Genomic DNA, 24,226 nt, shown 5'->3' on the forward strand with positions numbered 1-24,226 from the left:
TGCACCAGAAATCAATTCCAAATGGATCAACGTCCTCAATATGACTAGATACCAAAAAAAAAAAAAAAAAGACTAGATACCCTGAAAATATCACAGGGAAGGACAGGCAAAACACAAAGGCTTTGTGGCACAGGTCAAAATCTGAATCACAACAAATTAAAGAAAGACTGGATAAATGGGATTGCATCAAACTGAACAGTTTCTGCATGCAAAGTACATAGCTAGCAAGACAAATACAAAATCCACAGAATGAGAGAAGGTCTTTACTAGCTATGCATCAGACAAAGGCCTGATAGCTAAAATATACTTGGTGCACAAAAAACCCCCCCAAAAGAATAAATCCTCAAAGAAACAACAAATCCATTAATAAATGGGCTAAAGACTTAAAAAAGAGAATTCTCTGAAGAATAAGAATGGCTAATAGGGGCTGGGAAGGTGGCTCAGTGGTAGAGCGCTTGCCTTGCATGCCAGAGGCCCTGGGTTCGATTCCTCAGCACCACATAAGCAAACAAGGAAAAAAAACTGGAAGTGGCACTGTGGCTCAAGTGGTAGAGCGCTAGCCTTGAGCTGAAGAGCTGAGGGACAGCGCCCAGGCCCAGAGTTCAGGCCCCACGACCGGACCCAAAAAAAAAAAAAAAAGAATGACCAATAGACACAATGAGAAATGTTCAATATCACTGGCCATAAAAGAAACACAAATCAAAACAACATTGAGGAGGGGCCGAGATGGTGTCAGAACAGTAGGGAAACACTGCAGCTCTCTCCAACCAAATAGAAACAGAGAGTTCAGGTTTCAATGCTCCGTATCTCCAAAGACCAACAACAACAAAAAAGGCTATTACTCAGTGACAGGAAGTGAAAAAAGGTAAAGGGAAAAACCTCAGAACCTACACAAAGACGGTAAAGCGTGAAGTCCCTTCCCCACCCCTTGCGGCTGACGGGGCTCCCCGCCGGAGCTCCGCGCTCAAGCGCCTGGTTCAGGACCCACCAGCGACCACAGAGCCACAATCATCCCAAGGCTCCCAAGAGCCGGTGCCGACCCAGAGAACAGAAACAGAAAACTGGGAATGCACAACCTGCACGAGGACCTACCTCAACCCCCAACCCCACCCCACCCCCGCGGCACCTCTCCCCAGCCGGTGTAAGCAGCCCAGCTCAGCCTGGAGCAGCAGCCGGCCATGCAGGGAACCACCTCAGGTGCGCAGCGCACTGCCTCTCTGCATGGGCCTGCAGGAACAGTCCAGCCCAGAGTGGCAGCAGCGAACTCTGCACCGCCCGCGGGAACAGCCGAGCCCAGTCTCGGCACCAGCCCGTGGGAACTGCCCTGCCCAGCCCAGGGCAGGGAATGACTCCAATCCCTGCACCGGCCTGCGGAAAAAGCCCATCCCAGCTCGGGGCGGCAGTGACTGCTGCAGTGGCAGCGAACGACCCCAGACTCTCAGCACCGCACAGTGCCTTTCTGCACCAGCCCTCATAATGGCCAGGCCCAGCCCAGGGCAACCCCAGACTCGCCGCAGGACACAGTGCCTCTCTGCACCATGGAAGCCACCCAACCCAGCTTGGGGAGGTGGTGACTGCGGCAGTGACAGCTAACGACCCCAGACTCGCAGCGCAGCACAGCGCCTCTCTGCACCGACCCTTGTAAGTGGCCAGGCCCAGCCCAAGGCGTCCCCAGACTTGCTGATGGGCACAGCACCTCTCAGCACTGGCCTGTAAAAATGGCCCAGCCCAGCCTGGGGTGGCAGCGGCGGCAGCAGCAGCGGGCAATAACCTTAGACTCCCAGCCCAGCGCCTGTCTCCCCTACCCAGCTCGGGGTGGCAGTGACTGCAGTGGTGGCAGCGAACGACCCCAGACTTGCAGAGTGGTGTGGCGCCTCTATATACAGGCCTGTTTAAACAACACAGCCCAGCCTGGGACAATAGCGGCAACCAAAGTGGTGGCAGCGGTAGCAAAGGATCCCAGACTCAAAGTGCGACCCTGTGCCTCCCAGCACCGGCTAGCAGAATCATCGAGCCTGGAGCAAGTGGGCGGCAGCAGTGAAGAACCCCAGACCCGCAGCACCAAATGGGACAGCACAAACAGTGGTAAAGGCTGGGAAACACAGACCTAGCCTGCACCACTACCTAGCACAGCCCACAATCATCTCAACAAACGTAGAACACAGTGTTGACCAGCAACCCACAGCACACAACAACAGCCATCTGCCACAGACCACTAGACAGCTCCCAACCAGTACTAGGAAAAGTGAGTACCCCACAGGGACACACACTCCCCACTAATCCCCCTGCCATGGGAGACCAGCACTGGTAATAACCCACCAGAAATTAACCTTGCCCCCACCAACACCTGGGCTACAAGTCCTAAGGAGGCTGAGAGCTGTACAAGCGCACCAGCAACCAGTGGGCACACCCAGCCCACCAGTCTTGACTAACAGCACCCCTTGGAGGGAACACAAACAGTCAAGATGTGGAGTCCTTGACTAAAGGCAGGAACTGCCTAGGTTATCCAGTAGACAGTTGAAGAAACCCTACCTGGGTCCTAGGCAGGAATCCTAGCTATCTTAACTGCCTGCCCCTGACTGGTCAGGATCTGAGTGCACACCCCAGCAGAGGGGGAAGTGGGTCTGCCCGCCACAATCTAGCCCTAAGTGGGCCAGACCCACAGCTGGAAAGCAGCCCTTCCTACAACAGAACCTTGGACCAAGTAAAGTACTCTCAACCTACCCAGGGCCAAGAGCAAGCTACATCAATTGATCCAGGAACAGATCCAGAACCAAACAAAAGTAGTCACCTAGTGACCAAAACAATCAGAGCCTGGAATTGGTCTCCAATAATCCCTGAATCCACATACGAAAATCACAGTGAAAAATTACAAAATTCATCAACAGCCAAGATAGTAAACCAGACCCAAAGACCAGCAACCACACAGGGAAGAACGCCAGGGGAAGTGAAAAGGAAATGGAAGTCAAACTCTACATCCAAGAGATGATAGAAGCAATGACTCAAGAATTAAAATGAGAAACATCAGAAATTGAAAGAACAAAGGAATGAGCTATCAAAAGAGATCCAGGCCCTCAAACAATAAATACACTCAAAAATAGATAAAGAACACACCGTGGAGCTGGGCACCAGTGGCTCACGCCTGTAATCCTAGCTACTCAGGAGGCTGAGATCTGAGGATCACGGTTCAAAGCCAGCCCAGGCAGGAAAGTCTGTGAGACTCTTATCTCCAATAAACCACTAGAAAACAGGAAGTGGCGCTGTGGCTCAAGCGGTAGAGCACTCACCTTGAGCTGAAGCGCTCAGGGACAGCGCCCAAGCCCAGAGTTCAAGCCCCACGACCGACAAAAAAAAAAAAAAAAAACCATGGTAAAAGATGAGAAGATGAGATTAATACTCTAAGGAATGATGTAGAAATTATAAATGGCTCAATTTCCTCTATGAAAAATTCAATTTCCTTATGCAAACCACAATGGAAGCCACAGTTAATAGTGAATGAAATGGAAAATAGAATATCAGATACTGAACACAAAATGCAGGCACTGGGGAAAAAAAGTAACAGATATGGAAAAAACACTCAAAATATGGCAAAGGGAGGCCTAAGAACAAGCAGAATAAGCCAAGAAATTTAACTGGGTGGGCAAAGGGGAGGAATACCAGAATAAAGGAATGCAACACTTATTCAATAAGATCATCACTGAAAACTTCCCCAGTCGTAAAAGAGAAAATCTTACCTACATAACAGAGGCCTACAGAACACCTAACAAGCAAGATCCCAGGAGGAACACTGCTAGGCACATAATAGTAAAAATGCTAGATTTTAGCAATAAAGAAGCAATCTTGCACACAAAAGAAGGAGCTATACTACAATGGGAAAAAAAATTAGAATCACTGCAGATCTCTCCACACAGACACTGAATGCAACAAAGCCTGGGAAAGAACCATCTGAGCCCAGAAAACCAGTAACTGCCAGCCCAGACTGGTATATCCAGCAAAGCTAGCATTCACATTCAATGATAAACTAAAAATTTTAATCATAAAGAAAAACTACATGAATTCATAAACAATAAGCCAGCATTAAAAAGAATACTAAGAAAGGGATTATAATCCGAAGAAAGCAATCAAGAACAGGGATCCATACCAGATAGATATCGTTAGGAGACCAACTTAGTAAACACAGGAGGGAAGGAAAGAAGAAAAACTTAGGAAAGTAAGAAAATGACAGGAAACACAATATACCTCTCTATAATAACCATAAATATTAACCAACTCAATTCACCAATCAAAACAAAAAGAACTACAGATTGGATCAGAAAACAACATCTATCAACTTGCTGTCTTCAAGAGACCCACATAACAGCCAAAGATAAAAGCAAACTCCAAGTGAAAGGATGGAGGAAGATCTACCATGCAAATGCCCCAGCAAGAAGGCAGCAGTTGCCATTCTGATACCAGATAAAATAAACTTTACATTAAAATCATTATGAAAAGACAAAGAAGATAACTACATAATACAGGGGACAATCCATGAAGAGTTTATCACCATTGTCAATCTATACGCAACATCAGTGCACCCAAATATGTTAGGCAAATACTCTCTGATTTACAGGAAAAGATGGATCCAAATAAAATAATACTAGGAGACTTTAATACTCTCTCCAAAGGACAGGACTACCAACCAAAGAATTGGCAAAGAAGTCTCTGAATTAAATGATGTCATCTCTCAAGCAGAAAACCGACATACACTGAGTTTTCTACCCAACAACAACCCAATACACATTTTTCTCAGCAGCCCATGGAACTTTTTCTAAAATAGATCATATATTAGTTCATACAACAAATTTAAGCAAATACGAGAGGACTGACATAATCCCCTGTATTCTATCTGACCATAGTGGAATCAAACTAGTTCTCAGTAACAAGGCATACAGTAGAAAAAAACTCAAACACATGGAAATTAAACAGCACATTGCCGAGCAACACAAGTGTCACAGAAGAAATTAAAAAGTGCCTACAAAAAAAAAAGTTCCTACAATTCAATGAAAATGATGACACATCACAAAGAAATCTATGGGACACAGCAAAAGCAGTCCTGAGGGGCAAATTTATTGTTCTCAGTGTGCACATCAAGAAAACAGAGACAGACCAAGTAAAAAATCTCATGATGCAACTAAAACTGCTAGAGAAACAAGAAAAAGTTGAACCTAAATGGGGTAAGATGACCAAAACAAGAGCTAAAATTAACAAGATAGAGATTAAGAAAGCTATCAATAAAATTAATTTTTAAAAAGCTGGTTTTTCTAGAGCTGGTGAGGTGGTAGAGTGCTTGCCTTGCATGCATGAGGCCCTGGGTTCGATTCCCCAGCACCCCATAAGCAAAAAGAAAAAAAAGCCAGAAGTGGCGCTGTGGCTCAAGTGGTAGAGTGCTAGCCTTGAGCTGAAGAGCTGAGGGACAGCACCCAGGCCCAGAGTTCAGGCCCCACGACCAGACCCAAAAGAAAAAAAAAAAAGCTGGTTTTTGAAAAATCAATAAAATTGATGGATCAATGGCAAGATTAACTAAAAAAAGAAGAGAGACCCAAATTAATAAGACTAGAGATGCCACAGAAAAACTTATAAGAAACATCCAAGACATCCAAACAATGATAAAGAAATATTTCCAGACTTTATACTCACTAAGGAAGGAAAACCTAGCAAAAATGGATGAATACCTAGAGAAATACAAATTGCCCAAACTGAACCAAAGAGAAATAAAACAATTAAATATGCCAATAACCTACAATGAGATAGAGGAAGCAATCAGAAGCCTCCCAACAAGGAAAAGCCCAGGACCAGATCGATTCACAACAGAATTCTATAAGACCTTTAAAGAGGAACTAATACCCATACTCCTCAAGCTCTTCAGAGAAAGAGAAGCAGAGGAGTAATCCCAAACTCATTCTATGGAGCCAGTATCACACTCATCCCCAAACCAGGCAAAGACCCAATAAAAAAAGAGAATTACAGACCAATCTCTTTGATGACCACAGAAGCAAAGCAAAGCTCCTCAATAAAATTCTAGCCAACAGAATCTAGAAATGTATCAAAAAAACATACATTATGACCAAGTAGGCTTCATCCCAGAGATGCAGGGATGGTTTAACATATGTAAATAAATACATGTAATCCATCACATCAACCAATCCAAGGTCAAGAACCACATGAATATCTCTCCATTGATGGAGAAGAGGCTTTTGATAAAGTACAACACTCATTCATGTTAAAAGCTCTGGAAAAAATAGGAATAGAAGGAACATTCCTTAAAACAATAAAAGCTTTATATGACAGACCAACAGCCAATGTTATACTTAATGGGGAAAAACTACAACCAATTCCCCTAAAAACAGGAACAAGGCAAAAATGTCCATTCTCTCCACTTCTCTTAAATATAGTTCTGGAATCCTTAGCCAGAGCAATAAGGCAAGAAAAAGACATTAAAGGGATCCGCATAGGGGAGGAAGAAGTTAAACTATCTCTTTTTGCAGATGACATGATTTTATATCGACATGATCCCAAAAGCTCCATCTCCAAACTCTTACAGCTTATAAACTACTTCAGCACAGTAGCAGGATACAAAATTAACCCAGAAAAATCAGTCACCTAAGCCGGGCGCTGGTGGCTCACGCCTGTAATCCTAGCTACTCAAGAAGCTGAGATCTGAGGATCGCGGTTCAAAGCCAGCCCAGGCAGGAGAGACCGTGAGACTCCTATATCCAATAAACCACCAGAAAACCAGAAGTGGCACTGTAGCTCAAGTGGTAGAGCGCTCGCCTTGAGCTGAAGAGCTGAGGGACATCGCCCAGGCCCAGAGTTCGAGCCCCATGACCGACAAAAAAAAAAAAAAAATCAGTCACCTTTCTGTATGCCAACAATGTACAAGCAGAAAGGGGAAATCAAGGAAACAACTCCATTCACAATAACCTCAAAAAATAAAGTATCTAGGAATTAACCTAACCAAAGATGTAAAGGGTCTATTTCATGAAAACTATAAAAGCCTAAAAAAAGGAATCATAGAGGATACCAAGAAATGGAAAGATCTCCTATGTTCCTGGATAGGCAGAATTAATATAGAGAAAATGGCCATACTACCAAAATTGATATACACATTCAATACAATTCCCATTAAAATCCCAATGACATACTTTACTGAAATAGAGGAAACAGTCCAAAAATTCATATGGAACAACAAAAGACCTAGAATAGCTAAAGCAATTCTAGGCAAAAAAAACAATGCAGGAGGGATCACAATACTGATTTCAAGCTCTACCAAAGAGCTATAATAACAAAGACAGCTTGATACTGGCACAAAAAGAGTCTGGAAGACCAATGGAACAGACTAGAGGACCCAGAAATAAAACCGCATACGTACAGTCAGTTTATATTTGACAAAGGAACCAAAGACTTAGATTGGAAGAATCATAACCTCTTCAACTACTGGTGCTGGGAAAACTAGGTGGCCACATGCAGAAAACTAAAAGTGGACCCTAGCCTGTCACCATGCACTAACATCAACTCAAAATGGATTAAAGACCTTAACATCAAATCTGATACTCTGAAACTACTGCAGGACAGAGACACACTTGAACTTATAGGCACAGGCAAGAACTTCCTGAACAGAGTCCTAGGGTCACAACAAATTGGAGAGAGACTCGATAAATGGGACTACCTTAAAATAAGTTTCTGCATAGATAAAGAAATACTAACCAAACTAGAAAGAAAGCCAACTAATTGGGAAAAAAATATTTACCAGCAATATATCAGACAAAGGTCTAATATCCATTATACACAGGGAACTCAAGAAACTAATCCCTCAGAAATCTAACAAACCAATCATGAAATTAGCAAGGGAACTAAAAAGAGACTTCTCAGAAGAGATAAAAATGGCAAAGAAAATGAGGAAATGTTCATCATTCCTGGCTGTACCTTACCCCAGTCAGAATGGCCCACATCCTAAATTCGACCAACAAAAAATGCAGGGGGGGGAGGGGGGGGGGAGGCGGGGATGCAGAGAAAGAGGAACCCTACTACATTGCTGGTGGGAATGTATACTAATACAACCACTTTAGAAAGCAATCTGGAAGGTCCTCAGAAAGCTAAATATAACCTCCCCTATGATCCAGACATACCACTCCTAGGCATCTACCCTGAACAACAGGAACCAGTATACAAAGATACATGCACCTCCATGGTCATTGCACCATTGTTTACAATAGCCAAGATGTGGAAACAACCCAGATGTCACACTATTGATGAGTGGATCCAAAAATTGTGGTATATACAACGGAATATTATGCAGCCATTAGAAAGGACAAAATAATGGCATTTGCAGGGAAGTGGATGGAACTAGAGCGGATTATTTTGAGCAAAGTAAGCCAAGAACAAAGAGACAAACGGCACATGGTCTCCCTGATATGTGGATACTAAAGCCAAAATGCAAGAAGATATGACAAAGTAAACAGGACTCAAGAAACAAAGGACAACCACTCACTTTGTCCTATCATTGCTAAATGACTCCATGTTCTTGATCATATACTGGGTAGATATATGCATGCAATGGAAAGAAGCCAGAAGGAGGAACAGAGTAAGTGGGAAACGGAACAACATACAACAAAGGGGCCCATCAGCTGCACTGGACATAGAAGAAAAAGAACTAAGCAACCCAAAGACAGGGAAGGGAAGGGAGGAATGAGAGGGAAAGAAAGAGGGACAGCCTACACTAAGCAAAAGGAAAGAAATGTAATCATCACCTGATATGGAAGAAATAATTTGTATTGTCAAAGCTCAAAGAATTCACAAACTTTATAGACCATGATAAGGACAATTTGCCTTGTGAAGGTTAAATTGTGTTTGTGACTTTAAGTATCACTAGTCCACAAAACTGTGAAATATGTAAAATTTATGTAATCACCTAATCTCAATTTTAAAAAAGTGAGAGAAGGGATGGGTTAGGAGCGATTGGTGACAATGTTGTCAAACACCTTGTAATCATATACTGTTTTAGAATGGGAACTTCTTTGTACAACTACTTAAAAATATAATAATTTTAAAATGTTTTGTAAAAAAAACACAACATTGAGATTCTACCTCATCCCAGTTAGAATGGCCATTATCAAGGAAACTAATAACAACAGATGCTGGCAGGGATGTGGCCAAAAGAGAATGCTGATGGGAATACAAAAACTTTTTCAACAACTCTAGAAAGCAGTATGGAGGTTAAACATATAGCTTCCCTAGCTTCCCTATGACCTAGCAATCCCACTCCTGGGCTTTTACCAAATGACCACAAACTAGCCCGCATGAAAGTCACCAGCACAACCATGTTCACTGCAGCATTGTTTGCCACTTCTAAGATATGGAATGAAACCAGATGTCCCTCAGTAGATGAATGGATCAAGAAAAAAAAAGTATAAATACACAATGGAATTCCATGCTTCCATCAGAAAAAATGATATTGCCACATTCATAAGAAAATGGAGGGGCTGGGAAGGTAGCTCAGTGGTAGAGCACTTGACTTGCATGCCTGAGGCCCTGGGTTCGATTCCACAGCACCACATAAGCAAAAAGAAAAAAGCCGGAAGTGGCGCTGTGGCGCTTTGGCTCAAGTGGTAGAGCGCTAGCCTTGAGCTGAAGAGCACAGGGACAGCACCCAGGCCCAGACCCCACGACCGGACCAAAAAAAAAGAAAATGGAAACACTTGGAAAATACATTAAGCAAAGCAAGCCAGACCCAAAGAAACACAGGCTACATGGTTTTCCTCATTTGTAATAACTAGAATGTGCCTATAAATCTACAAGTAAATCCAATGGATAGTAAAAGACAAATAATTACACTTGGACATGATTGATTAAACAGTATTCTAAACATTCACACAGTGAGAACAAAGAAGGATAGTCATAGGAGAGGATCATGATGGCTCAATATCTATGTGCATATGACCATATAAAGTGATGCTTACCAAAGTGACCTCCAAGAAATAGAAACGAGAGTTTTTTTATTGTATGGTTTGCAGGGTTTGTTTCCTTTTTTTCCTTGGTTTATTCCTTTTTTTTTTTTGTCAGTAGTGAGGCTTGAACTCTGAGCCTGGGTGCTGTCCCTGAACTCTTCAGCTCAAGGCAAGCACTCTACCACCTGAATGCTCAACAGGAAATGTACTCACTACCTTACTCATGTAACTGTAACCCCTCTGTACAGTATCTTTATAATAAAAAAAAATTTAAAAAGAGGAAAAATAAATGAAAAAGAAAATCCCCAATACCCCAACACCCCCCCAAAAAAAGAGAATAGTCTTAGGAGAAAAGCACTAAATTGTAATACGCAATCACCTCCTCATATGTATATAAAATAATATACATACTGAAATGAACTCCAAAGATAAGGAAACAAAGGGCCTTTTCTTAATTTGTCTTACCATTTTTTAGATGACTCTGTATTCTCTACCACCTATATAATGTATACATGTGCACATCTGAGGGAAGGTAGGGGGTAGGCACAGACTCAATGGCAAATCGGTGAAAGAGTGCAGCAGTGGAGCCTACTGGTTGCATTGGACATTGATGAATGTGAACCAAGCAACTCATGGATGGAGATGAGAGGGAGAGAATGGGATAGAATGAGGGAACAGATGATACCAAAGGATGGAAATGTACAGATGATGCCAAAGGAAGGAAATGTACTTATTGCCTGACATATGTAAAAGTAAGTAGCTCTCCCCTCCCCCCAAATCACCTCTAAAACAACAACAAAATAATGAAAACTAAAAAAAAAAATCCATTGTATCATAAATTGCTTTGTTAAATGACAAAAAATTCATTATATAACCCAAAATTAAGGTAAATAAGAGGACTGAGTTAGGAAGGAAGTAAGAATGTTGAAAGGGGTAACATTGATCAAGATGTAGTTTCATAAATTGCTTTGGTGAATGTACAACTACTTAAAGATAATACAAATATTTTAAAAAGAACGTATAAGTCGGGCACCAGTGGCTCATACCTGTAATCCTAGCTACTCAGAAGGCTGAGATCTAAGGATCTTGGTTCAAAGCCAGCCAGGACAAGAAAGTCCATGAGACTCTTGTCTCCAATAAACCATTCAGAAAACCAGAAGTTGCTCAGTGACTCAAGTGGTAGAGCATGCTAGCCTTGAGCTGAAGAGTTGAGGGACAGCGTTCAGGGCCAGAGTTCAAGCCCTATGACCGACCTCCCCCACCCAAAAATGCACAAAAATGTGGTACATACACATGATAGAATTCTACTCATCCATTAGAAAGAGTAAGATTATGTCATCTGCAGGTAAATGGATGGACCTAGAACAAATCATGTTAAGTGAGGTAAGCCAAACTCAGAGACAAACAGAGCATGCTCTCTCTCATATGTGGAAGTTATATCTAAAATACAGGTCTCCAGTCATTCACACACAGTGAGACTAAAGGATATTCAAGAGAGAAACTCTAGGATGTAACTCCACTAAACACTTTTATGGAAACCAATTCCAGGAAATAGAAACATGGGGGGGGGAGGGGGTTGGTGGTGGTAGTGATGGCATAGGTGTCATTTGTTTTGCTTATAGGGTTTTTTAATTGTTGTTGTTGCTTTTTGTCTTTTGAGGTACAAAAGGTAGTACAGAATGAAGGGAAGAAGTGTGAACAAATGCAATCATGGTACTCAGTAGACACTATGTAAAAAATGAACTATGCAACTTGTGGGCAGGAACAGGAGGGGGAAACAGGGAGAAAGCAAAGGAAGAGGTAATATTGCCCAAAAAAGAATGTACTCATTACCAGACTTATGAAGTGGTAACCCTCTGTATAATAATAACAATAAAATATTTTTTAAATAGAAGTTGAGTGCAGATGCTTACAACTAAAACACCAGCTACTGAAGAGAAGCGTTGTAGCTGAGAGCAGATGAACAAAAGATTAAGACTTAACAGTTTACTTACAAAATTTGCCTGCTTTGGTTATTCTATTACAAGTAATAGAAACGAATATATCAAGGTATAACTCAAGTGATAGAACACCAGCCTGGAGCAAAAAAAGCAAACAATAATACAAGGCCCTGAGTTCAAGCTCCAGTACTGGCTCCCCATATACAAAAACTAATTTAGCATGTTAATGAAAATAATTTTTAAAAATTCATTTTTGACACACTGAAACATTGCAAAAAGCTATGGTACAGTACTTGCCTAATATGCATGAGGCCTTGGATTCAATACCAAGCACACAAAAAGAGAGAAAAAAAAGAGGAGGAGGGAAGAGGGGAGGAAGGATATGGCAAGCTCAACCTGTAATCCTAATTACTTGGTAGACAGAGATTAGGGAGTCATGATTCAAGCACACAGTGGTTGGGTATGGTAGTACAGGCCATTTCAGTGATATAGGGAAGCACAAATAAGAAGACTGCAGTCTAGGCTGGCCCAGACATAAAGTGAGATTCTATCTTGAAATCAACCAATACACAAAGAGCTTGGTAGTGTGACTCAAGTGGTAGATGTCTGCCCAGCAAGTATAAGGCCCTGAGTTCAATTCCCAGTAAACAAACTAAAGATGACATACATAATTGAAATGTTATTCTGTGTTCCTCATTTGGAAGACTTAAGATATTTCCTTCATACTACCTGAAATGATCTACAGGTTCAACACAATCTCTCTTCAATAAAACTCCCAACATCTTTTTGTTGAAGTAGAAAATTAAGACCTAAACTACAAAACTCCAAGAAGAAACCATAGAAAGAAAGCTTCATGGCATTAGTTTTGGTGGTGATTTTAGGTCATGATGCCAAAATCATAAGCAAACAAAAGAAAACTGACAAATGAAATTGTATCAAATCAAAAGACCTTTTGTGTGCTAAAGAATACAAAGAAAACAACAATAACACTTTATGAGTCCACTTAAGGGAGGCAAAGAAGGCATCCAAGTTCACAGGAAGAGAAAGCTGAATGGTGATTCCTGAGCTTAGAGAAATGGAGGAAAACAAAGGATAGTTAATGAGCATGGAGTTTTAGATTAATCAAAATGACAAAGGATCTATCCTTTCTTTACTCAACTGAACACTCAAAAATTACTACAATGGCAAATTTTTATGATGTGATTTTCATCATAACTTTAAAATATTACTTACAGGAGGTCTTCTGCCATGACTAGTTCTCACTGCTTGCTGAAAACCTGTATCATTTTCCAATTCCTAAAATGCAAAGGCAAATTGAACATTTAAAATTAAGCATAATTGGATTTTAAAAAATTGTTTAAATTCTTCTATTTGGTACTTAAGATCCTCTGTAATTCAGCTAAAGCCAAACAGGTACAGCTCAAGGACTTCAAATCTCCCTCCAAATTATCAAGGCTCCTTCCTCCTCCAGAAAGAAGAGGATATATTTTATTGGTCAATTTCAAGGATACTATACTGAACTGCATTGAAGGATATGGCCTTTCCTCTCTTTTTCTCTTCCTACTAACCAGAGCAGTAAAAGACTTCAAATGTCTTTCACTCATCTCTCTCTTCCTCTGTTCCCTTTCTATCTTTTTCCCTTCTCTTTCCTGTACCCTGGGATCAGGCTACCATCCCTACCTCAGAAAGCTGTAGTTTAAAAAAATTAATACAGGGCTGGGGATATATGGTTTAAGTGGTAGAGCACATGCTTGGACATTTCAAGGTCCTGAATGCAAACCTTAGTACTTAAAAAAAAAAGGGCTGGGAAGGTGGCTCAGTGGTAGAATGCTTGCCTCGCATGCACGAGGCCCTGGGTTCGATTCCTCAGCACCACATAAGCAGAAAAAGCCAGAAGTGGCGCTGTGGCTCCAGTGGTAGAGCACTAGCCTTGAGCTGAAGAGCTGAGGGACAGCGCCCAGGCCCAGAGTTCAGGCCCCATGACTGGCAAAAAAAAAAAGACAAATAAATAAATAAATATAAACAATACATATTAAACAAAATCACTGTTAATTAACTTTTTTAAAAATCTGCAAGTAGGAGGGATTTACAATGCACTTGAAAACATTTATGACACACAAGCATTCTTTTTTATCTACAGCCTTTCATATCAACTAAAAACATTAAATAAGTTTACAATTCTTAGACATGAAACCCAAGAACTTTTGTATTAAATATAAAGTCAACTGCAACTTGTAAATAATTAATTATACTACTACTTTTGGGCAGATCTTTGTGTAAAAGTATGTCTTCTGAGATTCATAAACCTAGTAAAATTTGACTAATCACTAAGTGTTAATTAAACAACAAACAAAGAATACCAACAGTTACAAACAGAAAACATTACTTTTGTAACTTTTTCTTTGTGCCTTAATTAACAAGTTGTATATTTTATGAACCTCTTAAGCAACAGAGTCAAGCGATTAAGTAATGTATTTAACTTGCTATTACTATAGTTAATTAGAGCCAAAGAAAACCAGGCATAAACCAAACATTTTTATTTTGCTGTATAATTTGGTTGGGGGTCTAATATCCTAAGTATTCACTTGAAATGATATCATGAAAGCACAACTTAACAACCTAAAGAGGTAGGAAATTCCTCTGTTTTAAGAAGATTCAGGCCGGGACTAGGAATGTGGCGTAGTGGTAGAGTGCTTGCCTAGCATGCCTGAAGCCCTGGGTTCTATTCCTCAGTACCACATTGTGTACACAGAAAAGGCCGGAAGTGGTGCTGTGGCTCAAAGTGGTAGAGCACTAGCTTTGAGCAAAAGAAGCTCAGGGACAGTTCCCAGACCCTAAGTTCAAGGCCCAGGACTAGCCAAAAAAAAAAAAAAAAAGAAGAAGATTCAACCCTGTCATCCATTCATTCTAACCTGAGACACTGTTCTAAAAATGTTTCATCAAAACACAGAAATTATTCATACAACAAATTGTTTATTGCCATATTATTTATAATACTAGAGAACTGGAAAGAAAATACATGTAATCAACCTGAATTATATTTTCAGTGTTTGTAATCACAAAATTCCTATTTATCTAAATATTTAGAAAGACATGATTTGCTTATGATGTAGTTGAACGTAGAAGAGTAAAGAGAAAAGCAGTAAATAGAACTGTAGCTCAAGCCTTGAGCACAAAAGTTCAGGTACAGTTCCCAGGGCTTGAATACACACACACACACACACACACACACACACACACACACACACACACACACACACACACACACACACGTAAATGCTACTTCAATCTCAACCATGGTAAATGAAAGCTACATTTTTATGTATAAAGGAAAGAAAAAAATAAGTTATATAACAGTAGCAGTTAAAACTGTTGTTAAATAAAAGCAGCAGTTATCTTGGAAAGACGGTATCATTACTTAGTTTTCAACAATGAGAAAGAATTACCTTAATAACTAGGGAGAAAGCAAGATTTTAATGGTCTTATTAATTTACACCAACTTTGGAAAATGTTCACATATAATTCAAGTATTATAAAGGAGAGTATATAGTATTAACACTTGCAGCCCATGACTATAATCTTAATATCTATGGATCTCAGGCCAAGCCAGGCAGAAAGTCTGTGAGATTCTTATTTCTAATTAACCACCAAAAAGCCAGAAATGGAGATGTGGCTCAAATGGTAAAGTACCAACCTTGAGCAAAAAAGCAAAGCAAGGGAGGGAGGCCCTGAGTTCAAGCCCCAGTACCAGCACAAAATAGATGATAGATTTTAGACAGACAGATAAGACAGTGTACAATCATATGTGCAGATATGCACTTATATACAGGAAAAAACATCAAAGATGAAAGAATTAGCTCATTATCAGGTTATATATTACTAGTTAATTTTGGGGGGTGATAGTTTCTATGATTTTAGCTTTTCTTCAAATTCGTCTCTATCTGTTAATTTTTCTATAAAATCCTTGCATAGCAATTAAAAAAATAATTACATGCCATTTCAAATTACAAAAAGTAATTTCAGATAACTTCAGCTAATCCATCTAACTTAAGACATTCAAATAACTATGTTAAAGAATAAAAGTGCCGGGCACCGGTGGTTCAGGCCTATAATCCCAGCTATTCAGGAGGCTGAGATCTGAGGATCGTGGTTCAAAGCCAGCCCATGCAGAAAAGTCCGTGAGAATCTTATCTCCAATAAACCAATAGAAAACTGGAAGTGGTGTTGTGGCTCAAGTGGTAGAGTGCTCGCCTGGAGCTGAAGAGCTGAAGGACAGCACCCAGGCCCAGAGTTCAAGCCCTACAACCGACAAAAAAATAAAATAAAATAAAGTAAAAGTATATAATTTTTTTTTTTTTTTTTGGTCCGTCATGGGGGCTGAACTCTGGGCCTGGGCGCTGTCCCTCAGCACTTCAGCTCAAGGCTAGTGCCCTACCACTTGAGGCACAGTGCCACTTCCAGCTTTTTTCTGCTTATGTGGTACTGAGGAACTGAACCCAGGGCCTCATGCATTCAAGGTAAGCACTCTACCAATGAGCCAACTTCCCAGCCCCAAATGTATATAATTCTAAATTCATATATAAATAACCATTTATCTTCCCTGCTGCTGTTTTTGTTACTATTGCTGGGAATTAGTCTTGTTACTAATAGCACTTTCTAAGTTTTTTAATCAGCTTATTCAATTATTCTAAAGAACAGAAAAGCAGACAATACTTTTTTGGGGGGGAGGGGGGAGCAGTATTGGGGTTTGCACCAACGGCCCTGATGCTATCCCTTACCTTTTTCCACTCAAGGCTGGCATTCTACCACTTGAGCCACAGCTCCACTTCTGGCTTTTTGCTAGTTAATTAGAGACAAGAAACACAGACTTTTTCTGCCCAACCTGGCTTTAAACTGTGATCTTCAGATCTCAGCCTCCTGAGTAATTAGGATTACAAGTGTAAGCCTCTGGTGCCTGGCTAAGATCCTGTCTTTATGAACCAGCTGGGCCTCTGAGCTAAAAATCAACATTAAAAAAAAAAAACAGATTCATTTTTTTTTACCTCAGTATCATAGGTTGGGTTGTAGTCATTATAACCAGAATACAGATCATCTTCATCTGTCTCTGGTGCCAGGTGCACATTTTGCATCATTTGTACCTATGAAAAAACAACAATGTGACATGTTGTTGGTATAAAAAAGGCATTTTTTGCGGGGGGGGGGGGGGGGGGCGGGGGGAGTAGGGGGAAGGGAGGGGACCAGCCATGGGGCCTGAACTCTGGGCCTGGGCACTGTTCCTCAGCATTTCAGCTCAAGGCTAGCACTCTACCACTTGAGCCACAGCGCCACTTCCGGCTTTTTTCTTTTTGCTTATGTGGTGCTCAGGAATCAAACCCAGGGCATCATGCATGCAAGGCAAGTGCTCTACCACTGAGCCACCTTCCCAGCCAAAAAAAAAAAGGCATTCTTTTTCTTCTTTTTTTTTTTTTAATGTTGGGAATTGAAGCCATGGGCCTCGCATACACTAAGCAAACCCACTAACCTATGCTCAGTCTCAACAATTAATACTTATTTCAAATAACATATAACTTACAATCTTTCTGATAAACCAAATCAAAACAACACAGAGATTCCATCTTGCTCCAGTAAGACTGGCCATCTTAATTGTTGCTCAAAAATATGAACAACAAATGTAAGCAGGAATAGCAAGGAAGAAAACACCATTACACTGGTAGAAACTGACTTCCAATGTGGTTGCAATAATTTATATTCTCACCAAAAAGTGTAATGATGATTTTTTACTTATCTATTTAGAAAGAATATTATATCATTTGCACAAAAATAGATGGAAATATAAAAAAATGTGTTAAGTAAGTCAGACTCAGAGTATATGCTTTATCTCTTATGGAAGTAAGATCTAAAATACAAATATACATGATAATGTATGCAGGGTTATATGCATATATACCCAAACAATTTGACTAAAGGATAGCTAGAGGAAGAGTCCCAGTGGTGTTAACTCCAACTTGTTAACTAGCAAACTGTTTAGCAAAATTACACCAGGAAGCTGAAACATGTTCTGTCAGGGAGAAAATGAAAAGGGAAGACGCATGAATGCAAGTAGGAAGGGTAAGCAAATAGTTATTGTATTCAATGCACATTATGTAAAATTTGAACTATTTAGCTTCTGAGTAGAGATGAGGAAGAATAATGATAAGGGTGACACTGATCAAAATACACTATACTCATAACCTGACTTGGAATTCAAACCTTTGTACAACTAATTAATTTTTAAAAAAAGAAAGAAGTGTAAACAAATTCAAAACTATAATTAATATGCATTCCAAAGTATTTAAGGGACATTTAATGTTTGTAATTTGCTCTGAAATACAATAAGAGAAAACGGATGATAAAGGGGAGGAAATGCATGGATATATGATTAAGTACAGAAAGTATTAGTGGTAAAATATACGCAAGTATAAGGTTCACTGTAAAAGTGCTATAAACTTGCTACACATAAAATACTAAGAAAAAAGTGCAATGTAGAATAAAATAGAAGTCAAAGCAAAGCAAAATAGAAGCCTAAGAGAAATGTGATTACCACATTCTTGTACTGTAAACAATTCCTTGAGAATCTGGAGTTCCACAAGTGTCTCTCAAACCTAGTCAATATTTTTGGAAAGAAATTATGAGGGTAGAAGAGTAATTTGCTAAGAAATACAATACTTCACTGCGTGCCGAGGGCTTCATTGCCTGTAATCCCAACTACTTAGGAGGCTGAGATCTGAGGATCATAGTTCAAAGCCAGCCCAGACAGGAAAGTCCATGAGACTCTTATCTCCAACAAACCACTCAGAAAACCAGAAGTGGCACTGTGGCTCAAGTGGTAGAGCACTCATCTTGGGCTGAAGAGCTGAGGGACAGCTCCCAGGCCCAGAGTTAAAGCCCCACGACTGACAAAAAAAAAAAAAGCAAGACATGGGACTGGAAAGGTAGCTCAGTGGTAGAGTGCTTGCCTTGCATGCATGAGGCCCTGGGTTCGATTCCTCAGCACACATATGCAGAAAAAAAGCTGGAAGTGGTGCTGTGGTTCAAATGGTAGAGCATTAGCCTTGAGCTCAAGAGCTGAGGGACAGTGCTCAGGCCCAGAGTTCAGACCCCATGACTAACCAAAAAAAAAGCAAGATGTAAAAGTGTGGCTCAATTGGTAGAGCTTTGAGCAAAAAAACTCAGGGATAGCCAGGCGCTGGTGGCTCACACCTTTAACCCTAGCTACTCAGGAAGCTAAGATTTGAGGATTGCAGTTCAAAGCCAGCCAGGGCAGGAAAGTCTGAGACTCTTATCTCCAATAAACCACCAGAAAGCTGGAAGTGGCACTGTGGCTCAAGTGGTAGAGCAGTAACCTTAAGCTGAAGAGCTGAAGGGCAACACCCAGGCCCAGAGTTCAAGCCCCATGACAGACAAAAAAAAAAAAAGCTCAGAGATACTGCTCAGGTTCCAAGTTCAAGTTCAAGGCCCAGAACCAGAAAGGAAGGCAGGGAAGGAAGAAGGGGAAACAGAAGCAAAAGAAAAGAAATATGGCATGGGTCTACTTTCTACAGCTTGTATCATTCTAAGTATGCTCAGGAATTTACTAAATTCCTAAGAAAATTCCATTTTATCTATTTTTCAGCATAGTTCCAAATATATGTGGCTTCTTGGAACCTTAAAACTACTTGCATAGACACTTTGAAATAGAAGGATTATTAATTTTTGAGATATGCTCTATTATTCCCCTTTCTATTCTACCATTGAGTGGTTTTAGTATGTTCACAAAGGGGTGCAACCATCACCACTAACTCCAGAGCATTTTCTTCATCCTGACACCCTGGAGCAGTCACTCTTCATTCAAACTTTCCTCAGAAGCCACTGGAATTCTTTCAACCTCTATAGATTTGCCAGTTCTACATATTTTGTGTACATGAATCCATTCAGTATGTGGTCTCTCCAATCTGGTCTCTTTAACTTAGTACATTTTCACAGATCATCTATAATGTACTGTGTAGTACTACATTATTATTCATGGCTGGAGTATATGTATTTGCATTTCCCTTATCTATTCTTTTCTCTTCCTTTCTTTTCTTTTGTACTAGTCTAAGGGATTAAATTCAGGGCTTAAGCTCTGTCCCTGAACAATTCTGTTTTTTAATTGCTCAAGGCTAGTGCTTCACCATTTGAGCCACAGCCCCACTTCTGGCATTTTTGGTAGTTAACAGGAGGATAAGAGTTTCATGGACTTACCTGCCCAGGCTGGCTTCAAACTGCGATCCTCAAACTTCAGCCTCCTGGGTAGCTAGGATTACATTTCTTAATGGCTCTTATGAACTACATTGCTTTCATGATCATAACCAAATTTTTGCATGAGTGAATTTGCATGAGTGAATTGCATGAATGAGATAGAATTTTCAATTCTATCCCATATATACCTAGGACTGTAACCACCGGATCAAATGTAACTGTGTTAATTTGTGCAGGAGCTTCCAGACAATGTACATAATGTACAAAGTGGCTGCAACATTTCACACACCACCAGTAGTGCATGAAGTTTTCAACTCATGTCCTAACCAACATTAGTTACTGTCCCTTTTTGAATACAGCCCTCACTGTGGTTGCATTTGTACTTCCCTGCCAACTAGTGATAGTGAGCATGTTCTCCTGTGTTTCTAAGACACTGCTTTTCAAGAATTTCTCTTTAGATTTTTGCTCATTTCTTAAAATCATGCTATTTGTCTCACATGGGTTATAAGAATACATATTGTTCTGGATACATAAAAGCCTTCCTAATAGTTTCTCCCATTTTGTGTAGTATCTTCACTTTTTTGACAGTATTCTTCAAAGCACTAAAGCCTTTACTTGTTGCATAATATAACTACTTTTTCTTTGGTTGCTTGTGTCTTTGGTATTATACCTAATTGCCTAAACCAACATGAAGATTATTCACACATAGCTTTTTTTTCTAAAGGTTTTAGCTATTACAAAAGTTATTGATCAATCTATTTTGAGTTAATTTGTAATTAGTCCTCAAAGATAAAACTTCACTAAAATGAGAGTATATGCCAATCAGATAGATGTAATTACTTCAAGCCAGGTGCAGTGGTATACATGTGTAATCCTATAATTCAGGAGCTAAGGCAAGAAGATCAAGGGTTTGACACCAGTCTGGGCTGCAGAGAGAGACCTGTCTCAAAAAAAGGAAAAAAGAAAAGAAATTCAACCAACCAAACCATGGATGGATGAATAGATATAGGCATGGTCATTCTAAAAATCTTTCCATAAGGTATTTAGTTGTTAACATATATAAAACACTCTAGAGGTAGTAGGCATTTGTCTGGCATACATAAGGCTGTGGGTTCACTTCTCAACGACACACACAATTACATAAAGACATAAAAATACAGATACAGATCTACAGATACAGATATAGATTACTTTTACACATCGGTTTACCTTCAATCATTTTAGTTACTTGTAGTTAACAGGAATTCAAGACTATTAAATGGAAAAGTCCAGAAACAAACAATTTCTAGGTGTTTGGTTTTGTTTTTTGTGGGTCATGGAGCTTGAACTCAGGGCCTAGGTGTTGTCCCTGAGCTCTTTGGCTTAGTTAGTGCCCAACCACTTTGAGCCACAGCCCCACTTCCAGTTTTTGAGTGGTTAATTGGAGATAAGAATCTCGGGGGGGGGGGGGGGGGGGGGGGACTGGGAAGGTGGCTCAGTGGTAGAGCACTTGCCTTACATGCATGAGACCCTGGGTTCGATTCCTCAGCACCACATAAGCAAAAAGAAAAAAGCCGGAAGTGGCGCTGTGGCTCAAGTGGTAGAGCCCTAGCCTTGAGCTGAAGAGCTGAGGGATAGTGCCCAGGCCCAGAGTTCAGGCCCCATGACCAGACCCCCCCCCCCAAAAAAAAAGAATCTCTTGGGGACTTGTCTGCCAGGGCTGGCTTTGAAAGTATGATCCTCAGATCTCAGTCTCCTGGGCAGCTAGGATTATAGGGGTGAGCCACCAGTGGCCAGCTTCTAGGTGTTTAAGAATGAGACTATTCTGTTCTAAGTCAAGTTTGTACCTCTAAAATGAATGCTTATTAACAAACACAGTAACAAACAGACATCTGATTGTTAAAAGGCATTATCTTGCACACAGTTTTCCGGTGCATTTCGGTGCACAACATTTACAAACAGAACCTGCTGCTCAGCAGGAGAGATCTGAAGAGGTTAAACCAGAGTAAAGCTAATTATCAGACTGAAAGCATTAGGTGAAGAGAAGAGGAAGATAGAGAAGGGGGGGGGGAAGGGGGAGGGAGGAGTGAGAAAAGGAGAGGGAAGGGGTGGAGACAGTTCTACAGGTAAACAAAACTGCAGGAAAAAAGGCAACTCTGCCAGATGTTTCAGTTATGTTCTCGTATTAGGCACAGTTCTAGCCAGACGCTAGTGGCTCACTCCAGTAATCCTAGCTACTAAGGAGGCTGACATCTAAGGATCACAGTTCAAAGCCCTGATGGCAGGAAAGTTTGTGAGCCTCTTATCTCCAATTAAACGCCTAAAAACCGAAGTAGAACTGTGGCTCAGAGTGGCAGAGCCTTGAGTGAAAACGCTTGTGGGCAGGGTCCATTCCCTCAGTTCCAGCCCCAGGATCACACACACACACACACACACAGAGCAGCTCATATACATCACAAACTTTTCATACAGTTGCCAATAAAACCATTTCTATGTGAAAAGCTTTTCTTTTTTTTTTGTTTTTTACACTTTTTAATAGATGATCTACTTCCAACATCCTGATGTGGTTTTAAAAAAAAAAAAAAGCCAGCGCAGTGGCTGAAGCATGTCGCCAGGGCAGAAAGGAAAGGGGACAGGAAATGCAGGGCGCAGCCCCTCCGCACCCCTCTCCAAGGCGCAGGGCCCAGGGGGACCCAGGGAGGCGCTCTGCGCGCGGGACTGGGGACCAGGGCCGGCGGGAAGGCATGACCGCCCAGGACCCCGAGGAACTCAACTTGGCCCCGGTCGTACCTCGTGGGGAGCAGGGTGGCCGCCAGCAGAGCCCCGGGAAGACGCAAAGATACCGAGAGCCGGTCCTTCGGCCTGAGAGCAGCGTCCTGCCGTTGCCAGGTGCGGAATCCAAGGAAGCCGCTCCCACAAGCCTCCGCGCGGGGGGTGGGCGTGCCCGGAAGTGACGGGAGCCGCGAAGGGCGGGGGTGGGAAAGGGCGCCGGGCCGACACGCGCGGGCCTAGCGTGAGGCCCGCCAGGAGCACGCTGTTGAGGAGCTGAGGCTAGGGAGAGTTAGCAAGGTCCAGGTAATCTCCGGAAGTCGTCGGAGCTAGACCGAGGTGGTTGCTGTGAAGTAGCTCCTGGAGCTGCAGCGCTAATCTCCCGAACTTTGAACATCGGTGGCTTTTGTGTAGGCACGGAAAATAACTTTAGCAGTCACTAGAGAATTATTCACAGATGATACTTGTCGGTGTGGATGGTGACTCCACGACCTCATTTGCGTTACTTGTTCCCGCCGGACACTCAGTACTCTGGGCACTCAGTACTCCTTCGTTGTAACACCTTTATTGGGTTCTTGCCTGGTTCCTCTTCCAATAAGTACCTTCGAAGGCAGGGACAGAAACATTGTACCCCAAGCATCTAGAACCTGGTCATAATGATGCTTAATAAATTCAAAACTAATCGATGGAATCCATAAGTATTTAGTGGATGAATTAATCCTAAAAGTACCGAGTGAATTAAATTCATAACTATTGATCATTAATACAATCATACTATTCAATGGACATGTATAAAAATATAACCAGGTAACTTGAGGGGATGGGTGTTGGCAAAGATGAGGGATGTTAGAGTATGTCAGACTTCGCTAGGAAACCATGAGACATTTAGGTACAAAGAACAAAAAAGAGATTTCTTACCAGTAAAGGGATACACAAGAGAGAAGTGAGAAGTGCCTCTATTGTCGAAGTGACCTCTATAACCTACAAGGTTTAGAAAGGGTTAGGATGAGCTAGGAGGCGGAGACCCTGGTGTGGACTTGAGAGCAAGGGCTCCATCCTGGCTGCTGCCCAAATAGTAGATAAGGGGCTCTCTAGGTGCCCAGACCTGAAGGTCACTGTAAGGGGCTCTTGCTGCCTTATATGGTAGTAGCTGCCCCCAGAGGAATGCCATCTCAAGGTAAAGGAGTTTAGAGGCTGCTTATTTACTGTCTTTACTAAATGGGCCTACTGTTGTCCAGGAAAGGGGCATGCTAAACTATGGAAAGGGGAAGGAGCAAGTGCTGAGACATGGGAAGGAAG

The 24,226-nt window shown here is 41.3% G+C and overlaps 1 protein-coding gene across 3 annotated transcripts in view; it reads right to left on the reverse strand.

Annotated features, from left to right (window-relative positions):
- Nucleotides 1–23,050, reverse strand: part of Ift88 (intraflagellar transport 88) — a 121,756-nt gene extending 98,706 nt beyond the window's left edge. For 2 of the 3 annotated variants that reach the window (XM_042685623.1, XM_042685624.1), the window contains exons 1-3: nucleotides 22,949–23,029; nucleotides 16,966–17,061; nucleotides 13,157–13,219 (exon numbers count right to left, since the gene is read on the reverse strand). In XM_042685623.1, the coding sequence (XP_042541557.1) occupies nucleotides 13,157–13,219; nucleotides 16,966–17,055 (153 nt within the window). In that variant the 5' untranslated portion in view covers nucleotides 17,056–17,061; nucleotides 22,949–23,029. Of the gene's footprint in view, nucleotides 1–13,156; nucleotides 13,220–16,965; nucleotides 17,062–22,948 lie in introns of all 3 variants that reach the window. The other variant, XM_042685625.1, reaches the window with a different exon arrangement.
- Nucleotides 23,051–24,226: the final 1,176 nt, after the last annotated feature.

Source organism: Dipodomys spectabilis, unplaced genomic scaffold (genome assembly GCF_019054845.1).
Source record: "Dipodomys spectabilis isolate Male_0828 unplaced genomic scaffold, ASM1905484v1 ptg000095l, whole genome shotgun sequence".
Taxonomy (NCBI): Eukaryota; Metazoa; Chordata; class Mammalia; order Rodentia; family Heteromyidae; genus Dipodomys; species Dipodomys spectabilis.